The sequence below is a fragment of the Leopardus geoffroyi genome, chromosome E2, assembly GCF_018350155.1.
Source record: "Leopardus geoffroyi isolate Oge1 chromosome E2, O.geoffroyi_Oge1_pat1.0, whole genome shotgun sequence".
NCBI lineage: Eukaryota > Metazoa > Chordata > Mammalia > Carnivora > Felidae > Leopardus > Leopardus geoffroyi.
Genome location: NC_059335.1, coordinates 44,287,659 through 44,299,815, shown reverse-complemented (window position 1 = coordinate 44,299,815; position 12,157 = coordinate 44,287,659). Strand labels below are relative to the sequence as shown.

Sequence of the window (12,157 nt, the reverse complement as noted above, 5' to 3'; positions counted from 1 at the left end):
TTCCTTCTGCTTTTCTATAAGCTTGAAAATTTTCGGGGCACCTGGGTGGCTCGGTTGGCTAAGTGTCCGACCCTTGATTTCAGCTGAGGTCATGATCTCACGGTTGTGATATCAAGCCCCATGTCCGACTCCGTGCTGAGCATGGAGCCTGCCTTAGATCCTCTCTCTCTCTCTCTCTCTCTCTCTCTCTCTCTCTCTCTCTCTCTCCCCCCCCTCTGTCCTCTCCTGCTCAGTCTCTCTTTCTCTAAAAAGAAAGAAAGAAAGAAAGAAAGAAAGAAAGAAAGAAAGAAAGAAAGAAAGAAAGAAAGAAAGAAAATTTGCATAACAAAATGTTAAAAAAAATTTAAACTCCATCATATTTCATTGTAATTAGAATATCAGTAAGAACTGGGGCACCTAGGTGGCTCAGTCAGCTAAGCACCCAACTTTAGCTCAGGTCATGATCTCCTGGTCCATGAGTTCGAACCCCACGTCAGGCTCTGAGCTGACCATACAGAGCCTGGAGCCTGCCATGGATTCTATGTCTCCCTCTCTCTCTGACCCTCCCCTGCTTGCACTCTGTCTCTCTGTCTCCGTCTCTCAAAAATAAATAAGCATTAAAGAAAAAAAAAGAACATCAGTAAGAACCACAGATTTATGTTTTGGTTTCTGAAAACCCACAAAGTTCCTAGCTCTAATAATTGAAAAAGTCTGGAAGCAATGACATCAGGGGTAATGAGTATGCCTATTACCCATATTGTGGTCTCTACCATTTCTCCTTAAAGAGAGCTGTTTTCAAGAACAGGGCAAGAAATGTATGAGTCTGAGACATCTTGTCATGCCTGTAAGGAAGGAGACTATCAAAGACTACGGGTCATTGCAAAGAGCCGAAGAGCCAATTTGGAGTGGTTTCCACAAACCACAATTTGAGTATCAAGAATAATGAGTACAGGAGCACCTGCTGGCTCAGTCAGAAAACATGCGACACTTCATCTCTGAGCTGTGGGTTTGAGCCCCACTTGAGGTGTAGAGATTACTTAAATTTTTAAAAAAGAGAAGGAATAATGAATACATATTGCATGTACAAAAAAATCTATCAGTTCATAATAAAACAAAGAAATCACTTCACTGGTTACCTTTGGAAATTAAGACACTATCATTCTGAAAATTGATCACTAACAGGAACGCTATGAATCTGTTATTAAAATACATGTATGTACAGGGGCACCTCGGTGACTCAGTTGGTTAAGCGGACGACTTTGGCTCAGGTCATGATCCCCCAGTCCATGGGTTCGAGACCAACGTCAGGCTCTGTGCTGACAGCTCAAATGCTGGAGCCTGCTTCAGAGTCTGGGTCTCCCTCTCTGCCCCTCCCCACTCATGCTCTCTCTCTCTCTCTCTCTCTCTCAAAAATAAATAAAAACATTTAAAAATTTTTGAAATATACATATGTTTCTTTGGAAATTAAGACACTATCATTTTGAAAATTGATCAATAACAGGAACACTATGAACCTGTTATTAAAATATGCATAGGTAGGGGCGCCTGGGTGGCTCAGTCGGTTAAGGGTCTGACTCTTGGTTTTGGCTCAAGTCATGATCTCACAGTGAGATCAAGCCCTGCTCTGGGCTCTGTGCCCCTCCCTGACTCGCGCATGCTCGCTCTCTCTCTCTCTCTCTCTCTCTCAAAAATAAATAAATAAACATTATGAAATAAATAAGATAAAATAAAATATACACGTGTATATATACATATACATATATACACACACATAGAAAAGTGTCTTAAAGGTTGTATGTCAAGTGATGCCCGGGTGGCTCAGTTGGATAAGCGTCCGACTTCAGCTCTGGTCATGATCTCCCGGTTTGTGGGTTCAAGCCCCGCATCAGGCTCTGTGCTGACAGCCTGGAGCCTGCTTCAAATTCTATGTCTCCCTCTCTCTCTCTACCCCTACCCCATTCATGCTCTGTCTCTCTCTCTCTCTCAAAATAAATGAATAAACCTTTAAAAAGAAAAAAGGTTGTATGTCAAAGTATTAAGTGATCATCTCTGGGAGGAAGGGTTATGGGTGATTTTTCTTTTTTGCTTAATCATACTTAAAATGTTTTTTGAGAGAGAATATGTATAGTTTACGTATTTAAAAAATTTTTTTAATGTTTATTTATTCTTGACAGAAAGAGAGAGCATGAGTGGGGGGTGGGCAGAGGGAGAGAGGGAGACACAGAACCTGAAGCAGGCTCCAGGCTCCAAGCTGTCAGCACAGAGCCCAAAGCAAGGCTCGAACCCATGAACCATGAGATCATGACCTGAGCTGAAGTCAGACGCTTAACCAACTAAGCCCCAGGTGTCCCTAAAAAAGTTATTTTAAAGTTATAAAACAGGGGTGTCTGGGTGGCTCAGTCGGTTAAGCATCTGACTTCAGCTCAGGTCATGATCTCATGGTTTGTGGGTTTGATCCCCATGTCAGGCTCTGTGCTGACAGCTCGGAGTCTGGAGACTGCTTCAGGTTCTGTGTCTCCCTCTCTCTCTGCTTCTCCCAGCTCATGCTCTGTCTCGCTATGTCTCTCAAAAATAAGTAAACATTTAAAAAAATTTTAATAAAAATAGTAAAGTTATAAAACAGTATGTAGTCTATGAGACTTTTTTTTTTAAATATGAAATTTATTGTCGAGGTGGTTTCCATACAACACCCAGTGCTCATCCCAACAGGTGCCCTCCTCAATACCCGTCACCCACCCTCCCCTCCCTCCCACCCCCCATCAACCCTCAGTTTGTTCTGTTTTTAAGAGTCTCTTATGTTTTGGCTCTCTCCCTCTCTAACCTTTCTTTCTTTTCTTTTTTTTCCTTTTTTTTTTCTTTTTTCCTTTTTTTCTTCCTTCCCCTCCCCCATGGAGACCACTTTTGTTAAAAAGAAAATAGTATTTCCCAAAATGCAATTTCCATATACTGGAGATTAGGGTCATCTTAATGTTCTTCTTTTAGTTACCCTGTTTTTTTTTTTCTTTAAAAAATTTTTTTTAATGTTTATTTATTCTTGAGAGAGAGAAACAGAGCATGAGCAGGCAAGGGGCAGAGAGAGAGGGAGACAGAGTATCCGAAGCAGGTTCCAAACTCTGAGCTGTCAGCATAGAGCCCGATGCAAGGCTCAAACTCATAAGCCATGAGATCACGACCTGAGCCAAAGTCAGACACTTAACTGACTGAGCCACCCAGCTGCCCTAGTCTCCCTATATTTTAAAAAAGTTTACTATAAGGAATATGAACTACTTATATAAAAAGAAAAAGGAACATAAACTACTCATTAAGAATAATGAGAATCAGAAAAGTAAGAATTTTTCAGTACTTCTCTAAGATTGTCCAGGGCAAGCGTTCTGACCCACTAACATGAATATCTGGTTCCTTTAGCTAATATATACCTAAATAGGAAATAAGTGCTTTCCTAGTTTATCACCACCAACCATTAATATCCCTAAACAACCTCTCAGGGACTTCCTGCAACTTTATAAGATCTTTGAACCCAAACATGGGAAGCAAAGTGATTTCAAACAAAAAGCTTTGTTTTCCAAGAGCCACTTAATAAAGTAGTCTCCTCTGCCCTCTACTGGTGAAAAACAAAATCTACTTGAAAATAAAGGCATCCCCTAAAGCAGCGGTTTTCAAAGCAGGGTACAGGGACTCAAGTTTTCAGGGGTTTCAGATTTTCAGGGACTCTGCAGGTTCCAAACTATTTTCATATTAATACTAGGCCATTATTTGCCTCCTACAGTCTCATTCTCTCATGAGTGTACCAAGTGTGAAAAGTTCATTCAGTTTAGGGGCACCTGGGTGGCTGTCAGTTAAGCATCTGGTGCAGTTAAGTGTCTGACTCTTGACTTCGGCTCAGGTCATGATCTCACGGTTCATGGAAACAAGCCCTGTGTAGAGCTCCGTGCTGACAGCGTGGAGCCTGCTTAGGATTCTCTCCCGCTGCCCCTCCCCAGCACGCATGTGCATGCTTTCTCTCTCAAAATTAAAAACCATTAAAAAAACAGATTCCATATCGTAACTAACCTTTAAGAAATTACCTCTCGTTCAGTTTTAGTACAGTATGAAAAAATACAATTCTCTGAAAAGGCTATTGAGTTCTTCCTTTTCCAACTACATATCTATGTGAGTCTAGATTTTCTTCATCTGTTCCAATCAAAACAACCTATCATGACAGATTGAACAGAAAAGCAAATACAAAAATCCAGCCGTCTTCTAGTAAGCCAGACATCAAAGAGACTTGCAAAAATGCAAAACAATGCCACTCTTCCTGATAAGTTAACTCTTGATCACTACACTACACTATGCAGCCTCGAAATGTTACTGTACGTACCACGTAAAACCACATCACTATCACGCTTCAGGAAATGCTGCCCTTATGGACAGCATTATGGATTCTTCCCAATCACCAATTTGAAGGCCTATGCTTTGTGACATTTAAAAGCAGACTTCACAGCTTGTGTGGAACTTTTTATTATGCTCAAAGTGCAAAGCAATATGGCATGTAAGATTAAGTATGGTACATCTTCATTATACACAGATTATCAGATTTTCCAGCTCCTTCCCCACAAGATATTCAAACTCAATGATAGAATTTGGTCTATATTTAACATAGAAAGATATTTTTTAGGAAAACTATTGCTGAGATGGCCTCCATTTCTTACACACAAAACTTCACTAAAATCGACAAATCCCTTTCAAATTCTGCTTAGCACATTTCTTAACAACCCAGGTGGTGAAACTATTATTTGCCCCATGACTGACAAAAGAAATGGAAGGCAGAGGAGAACACCTTAATGCAGCAGAACATTTGATGCCTCACAAGTGAAAGACTATTGGCATCTCCCTTCCTTTCTATACAATTCCCACCGAGACCGAATTCCTCTTCGTCTTGTAGCCTTCCACAGCTCCACTCGGGGGTGACTCCTCTATCCAACTGCCATCTGCACTAGCCTCTCACCATTAGTGTGACCCTACTGTGTGAACTATCTCTTCATCTACATGCACACTAGTATCTCCCCAAAAGACAAGATACTTGAGAGCACACATTTTTATGTAATTTTGTTTCTCCAAGAGCAGTGAGGACAGACTATTATATACAGATGACTCCCAGTGCATATTACCTCAAAGGGAGTCAATTTAAAAAACTGTTTTAACGCTTATTCGTTTTTGAGAGTGAGAGAGACAGAGCATGAGCAGGGGAGGGGCAGAGAGAGATGGAGACACAGAATCCAAAGCAGGCTCCAGGCTCTGAGCTGTCAGCACAGGGCCCGATGTGGGGCTCGAACTCGGACTGAGAGATCATGACCTGAGCTGAAGCCAGACGCTTAACCGACTGAGCTTAACCGACTGAGCCACCCAGGCACCCTTCATGGGGAGTCAATTTAAAGACAGATCAGGGGCACCTCGGTGGCTCAGTTGGTTAAGCGTCTGACTCCTGATTTTCGCTCAGGTCATGATCTCATGATTTGTGGTTTGAGCCCCCTATAGGGCTCTGTGCTGACAGTGTGAAGTCTGCTTGGGATTCTCTCTCTTCCTCTCTTTCTGCCCTTTGCCACTCACACTCTGTCTTCCTTTCTCTCTCAAAATAAATCAAATACTTTTTTTAATGTTTATCTATTTTTTGAGAGACAGAAAGAGACAGAGCATGAGCAGGGGAAGAGGAGAGAGAGGGAGACACAGAATCTGAAGCAGGCTCCAGGCTCTGAGCCGTCAGCACAGAGCCCAACGCAGGGCTCAAGCCCACAAACCATGAGATTATGACCTGAACCAAAGTCAGACGCTCAACCGACTGAGCCACCAAGGAGCTCCAAATCAAATAAACATTTAAAAAAAAAAAAAAAAAAAGACAGATCAAAAAAAGTTTAATCTAGCTGCATGTAATTTTAACCAGTACTTTCACCCTAACTCCTCAATACACCAGGGACATCTGAATACTCACGACGCACAGGTATTTTTTAATTCCCTCAGCAAGTGATATGATAAAACAGCAGGCAGATGCGCACAATATATAACAGACTATATGTGCAAAATCATACCATTTTACCACAGTACTTATCCTTTTTCAAATAGGAATGGCTGAATTCCTGTATGTTAAGTGAGCACATGTATGTGACTCCACAACACTCTTGGAGATTTAGAGAGGTCTTCTATAAACGTGTTTTGTGTACGTGTGCTTTATGATAGATGATTACTTCCAGATTTTTTGCTTATTTAACCTTGTTCTCAGTCATTTGTAGACAGTTGCAGTTACTAGACAAGTGACCTCTCAATTAGCAAGTTAAAACTGTCTTTTGCAGTTTTCTTCTTCACTGGGGCAAAGTAGCACAGTTATCATACTATAGTGGAAGGTACCTCAACTTAAATCCTGGCTCTAGCCAACCCCCCGCCTCCCACAAAAAAAGCATCCAAAACATATAAAGAACTTATACAATTCAACACCCAAAAAACAAATAACCCAATTTAAAGATGGGCAGAAGGGGTGCCTGGGTGGATCAGTCGATTAAGTGTCCGACTTCAGCTCAGGTGGTGATCTCACAGCTCATGAGCCCACTTTGGATCTTCTGTCCCCCCCTCTGTCTCTGCCCCTCCTCCTCTTGTTCTCTCTCTCAAAATAAATAAACTTTAAATAAATAAATATATAAATAGATAAATAAATAAAAATGGGTAGAAGACGTGAACAGACATGTCTCCAAAAAAGAACTGGGGGCGGCTGGCTGGCTCAGTCGGAAGAGTGTGCAACTCTTGCTCTCAAGGTGGTGAGTTTGAGCCCATGCTGGGTATAGAGATTAATAAAAAAAATAAATAAATAAACTCGAAAACAAGAAAAGACATCCACATGGCCAACAGACACATGAAAAGATGCTCAACATTGCTCATCAAGAAAATGCAAATCAAAACGACACTGAGGGGCACTTGGGTGGCTCAGTCGGTTAAGCATCCAACTCTTGGTTTTGAGACAAGAAGAAACAAGTGTGGCCGAGGATGTGGAAAGGCATCCTCGTGCACTGTTGGTGAGAATGCAAACTGTGCGGCCACTGTAGAAAACAGTATGAAGGTTTCTCAAAATATTAAAAATAGAACTACCCTGGGGGTGCCTGGGTGGCTCAGCTGGTTAAGCATCTGACTCTTGGTTTTGTTTGGCTCAGGTCACGATCTCACAGTTCATGGGATCGAGCCCCACATTGGGCTCTGTGCTGACAGTGTGGAGCCTACTTGTGATTCTCTCTCCCTCTGTGTCTGCCCCTCCACCGCTCACAAGCTCTCTCTCTCTCAAAAATAAATAAATAAACATAAAAAAAATAGAACTACCCTATAATCCAGTTATCACACTACTGGGTATTACCCAAAGAAAACAAAAACACTAATTCAAAAGGATGTGTGCACCCTACTTTCATTGCAGCATTATTTACAGTAGCCAAATTATGGAAGTAGTCCAAGTGTCCATCAATAGATGAAAGGATAAAGATAGATAAATATGGCTGAATATCATTCAGCCGTAAAAAAGAATGAAATCTTGCCATTTGCAACAACATAGATGGAGCCAGAGAGTATCATGCTAAACAAAACCAGTCAGAGAAAGACAAATACTGTATGATTTCACTCACGTGGAATTTAAGAAGCAAACAAAAAAACCCACAAGCAAAGGGGAAAAAGACAGAGAGACAAACCAAGAAACAGCTGTAGCTAACAGTTCTCTTAGCTACAGAGAACAAACTGATGGCTACCAGAGAGGCCAGATGGATAAAATAGGCGATGGAGATTAAGAAGTGCGCTTATAATGATCACCAGGTGTTGTATGGATCTGTTGAATCACTATATTGTACACCCAAAAGTAGTGTAACACTGTATGTTAACTACACTGGAATTTTAAATGAAAAAAAAAAAAAAATAGGGGCACCTGGGTGGCTCAGTCATTTGAGCTACCGACTCTTGATTTTGGCTCAGGTCATGATCCCCAGGGTCGTGGGATTAAGTCCTGTGCCAGGCTTCTCGTTTAAGAAGATCCGGCTTAAGATTCTCCCTCCCTCTTCCCCTCTGCCCTTCTTCCTCCCTCACACTCCTTCTCTAAAATTAAAAAAATAGGTATTTTTTAATATTTGTTTAGAGAGCGAATGTGTGTGCTTTGTGTGCACATGCAAGAGGGAGAGGGGTGGAGAGAAAGGGAGAGAGGGAATCCCAAGCAGGCTCTGTACGGTCAGCACAGAGCTGAATGCAGGGCTAGATCTCACTAACCCAGAGATCAGGACCTGATGGTCCTGGGTTGACTTGGATGACTGGGGAGCCTGGGTGGCTCAGTCAGTGGAGCAACCGACCTGGGCTCAGGTCATGATCTCACAGTTCATGAGTTTCAGACCCGTATCAAGCTCGTTGCTGTCAGCGCAAAGCCCGCTTCAGATCCTCTGTCACCCTCTCTCTACCTGTCCTCTGCTCACACTCTCTCAAAAAGAAAAAAAAAAAAAGAACATTAAAAAAAAAAAAGAGTTGGATGCTTAACTGACTGAGCCGCCCAGGCAACAGCTGCCTCCAAAAACCTTTTAAATAAAATAAATACACTGTTTTAAATCCTGGCTATGATGCACCTGACTAGCTAAGTGAGTAGAGCATGCCACTCTTGATCTTGCAGATGTGAGTTTGAGCCCCACGTTGGCAGAGAGCCTACATAAATAAATTAAAAAAAAAAAAAATCCAGCTCTACCACTTTATTAGACTGACATCGGGCAACTTCCCCATACCTGAGCCTTAGTTCCTTCATCTGTAAAATGGAATACAAAAAATATCTATGCTATGGAATTGTAAGGATTAAATAATACATGTAGGGGCACCTGGGTGGTTCAGTCGGTTAAGCTTCTGACTTTGGCTCAGGTCATGATCTCACTGTTCATGAGTTTGAGCCCCCCATCGGGCTCTGTGCTGACAGCTCAGAGCCTGGAGCCTGCTTCGGATTCTGGGTCTCCCTCTCTCTCTGCCTCTCCCCGGCTTGCACTCTGTCTCTCTCTCAAAAGTAATAAATAAACATTAAAAATTTTTAAAAAAATATATATGTAAACAGCATATTATTGGGCCTGATACTTGGTAGGCACTGAATTACTATTACTTTTTTTTGAGAGGGAGACAGTGAGAGGGCCCAAGGGAGTAAGGGGCAGAGAGAGACAGAGAGAGAGAGAGAGAGAGAGAGAGGGAGAGGGAGAATATCCCATGAAAGTCAGAGAAAGAGAGAGGGGAGGAGAGAGAGAGAGAGAGAGAGAGAGAGAGAAGCGGGGCTGACCCCCAAAGCAGGGCTCGAGCTCACTAACGGTGAGATCATGACCTGGGCGGAAGACAGATGCTTAACTCACTGAGCCACCCAGGCGCCCCTCAATGACTATTATTAATGACTTCTTTTCACTTCTCCCAGGTACGGTATAATGTTTGTGGAAGTTTCTGCATTTTGGGGAGTATCTTAAAATTTGAGACTTGAAGCATCACCTCATGGCCCTTCATGTACCTTACTTTGCTCACGAACAAACCCCTTCTTGCACATATACGGTCCCTATCTCTCGTGTCCTTTCTCCAAACTCCAGATAACATCAGAGGCTCCACACTTCATAATCTGCCTTGATTTGAGAAGGGAGTTCGGTAGACCTCGGCCCTAGGTCCGTGTTGTGCCCCTAATTTGCCCACATAATCTATGCCAGGTCACTTCATCTCTTCAGCGAGCCTTAAGTGTCCCCAGGTGTAAAAGGAGAGCGCCAGGCTAAACCACCGCCATGGTCCCTGCAGATTCTAAATTGGGAAGATCTTGCCAACTCACCAGGAAAGATTACAAGTGACCGTAAATCCCTCCCACAGGCTGTAAATCCCTAAACGCTGTCCCCAAACCCAGCTCAAACGCCACTGCTTCCATCTTCTGCACGCCTCGCCATTCTGTACAAATCTCCAGCGTCCACATTAGACCCTGAACCCTCAGGAGGTGGGACCTCACTTAACGCGTCAGGAGCGCTACCCTCTCGGAAGCTCTTGCCGCAGTCCCTACCTCAGAGGGTGACAGTAAGGACTGAATGGAACCAAGTACCCAGGGCGCTTAACAGTGAGTGCCTGGCACAAGGTTGGCGCTCAAGAGACGTCGGTTACCATCAGTGTTCAGCAAATCCCATCCCCTCCTTGAGCTTCGGTTTCCTCAAGTAAAATGAGGCTGGACGGACAATGCCCAAAGCCCCCAGGAGCCTCAGAGCTGGGGGTCCCGGGGAGGGCCTGAGAGGCGCACGCTGCGGAAGGCAGGGCAGCCCGGGAAGACTGGTGGCCCTGAGAGTCCCGAGTGCAGCCCGGCGCCGAGATCCGTCCTCTCACCTCCCGGGCTCAGCAGAAGCTTCAGCGCCTCCAGAATGCTCTCCAGACCGCACGTTGCCAGAGCCCCGCTGCCCGCGACCGGTCGGCGGGCCGCCATGACTGGAGTGGAACGCGCCACTAGCGACCTGCTCAATCGCCTCTGTGGACTGGCGTCGCCGCCATACTGAATGTGGCGGAAGGCGCTAGGGGTGGGGCCCGCCGCAAGGGGCGGGGCCGACGTGGTCGGAGCGCCCTTTTACAAAAGTTTTCAGTCCCCGTTTAGTCCCTTGGGCAGAAAAACAGTTAACACAACCAACCTACATGCACAATTTCAGAAACTCAATATGATTAACCACTAAGTAACGAAGAAGAGAGAAGTATAGTAGTTTATCATAAAATGATACCTATTTCACTATGAAAATAATTGGGTACCGGAGCACCAAAAGACATAGTGAAGTAAACAGATGCGGTGCCTACTTATGATGAAGTTTGGATACATAAGCATCACTCAACTGAATATTTTTTAATTTCTTTATGAATGATATTTAAAAACAAGTGCTGGGGGTGACTAGCTGGCTCAGTCAGTAGAGCATGCGACGCCTAACCTCAGGGTCATGAGTTCAAGCCCCAGATTGGATGAGAAGCCTACTTTCAAAAGAAATTAAAAATAAGTGCTAAACACAGACACATGCATTTGAATAACCACAAATATTGTTATTGGTGATACGATTTTTGAAATGTAATAATTACCGGTCCCAATAAAATGTTGATCTTTGCTGTGTTTATACTCTTGGAAAATTCTGGGTACATTAAAATTGTGCCCTCCCCACACCCCATTGTGTTTTTTTTTAATTTTTAAATGTTTGTTTATTTTTGAGACAGAGAGAGACAGAGCATGAACGGGGGAGGATCACAGAGAGGGAGACACAGAATCCGAGGCAGGCTGCAGGCTCCGGGGAGTCAGCACAGAGCCCGCCTGGGGCTCGAACTCACAAACTGCGAGATCATGACCCCAGCCGAAGGCGGAGGCTTAACCGACTGAGCCACCCAGGGGCCCCCACCCCATTGTGTTAATAGGTAAAACAGAATTCATTTGAGAGTCACCCCAACAGGGACAGGCTTTCACCTACACGAATGCTGGTGGGACATTCTAAAGTCATGTTGTCTGAAAGTCATGCTACAAATCTAGGAGAGTACTTCTGAGGGCAAGACCTTTTGCTTCCCTTCAGTAAAAGTCAATAATCATTGTCACGGCCACCCCCACCACCCATTTTCTGAAAGTTCTCCCAAGCAGGCTGTCTTGTTTCTCCTTGAGATTCCCTGAACTAGCCTGAGTTCATCAGGTCTGATGACTGCCCTTCAGCATTTAGCTGTTGGAAGTCTTAGGAAGTGGGATGTGCTCCACTGCGAGCCCCTGCCACTGGAGAAAGAAGCTGGTCACTTAACTCCTTTCTCAGACCCCTCCTGGTCACTCTCAGGACTTTAGGCTCCAGCCCAAACCCATCAACCATTTCCTACTCTCTAAAGTGAATAGGTAACAGAACCATTTGCACGAAGTTATCTTAGGGAGTTAAAGCGATACTGTTCTTAAGCATTTAGCAATGTCTCCCACAGAGGGGATAATTAAAAAATTGTACGTGTGTCTTACTCTCCATCTCTTCCTCAAATAAAATCCTGCCAAAATATCTTTAAATTGGAAAAACATTTTTGAAGGGGAAATAAGTGACCTGCGAAATTACTACAACGCTCTCTTTATTGTGTTATACATCCCATGCCAGGCTTTGTCAGTAGACAATTTTTCTCCAGTTATGTGTGTATCCAAGTTCATTTTGAGGAATAAAAAATT

At 43.6% G+C, this 12,157-nt stretch overlaps 1 protein-coding gene across 4 annotated transcripts in view; it reads right to left on the bottom strand.

The window, feature by feature from the left end:
• The window catches only part of TANGO6 (transport and golgi organization 6 homolog), a 194,204-nt gene extending 183,693 nt beyond the window's left edge, over positions 1–10,511 (bottom strand). For 2 of the 4 annotated variants that reach the window (XR_006702727.1, XM_045443302.1), the window contains exon 1: positions 10,333–10,498. Coding sequence is in view for 3 of the 4 variants with exons in the window: in XM_045443302.1 (XP_045299258.1) it covers positions 10,333–10,429 (97 nt within the window). In the remaining variant the exon portion in view is untranslated. Of the gene's footprint in view, positions 1–10,332 lie in introns of all 4 variants that reach the window. The other 2 variants (XM_045443300.1, XM_045443301.1) reach the window with 2 other exon arrangements.
• Between the last annotated feature and the right edge of the window lie 1,646 nt (positions 10,512–12,157).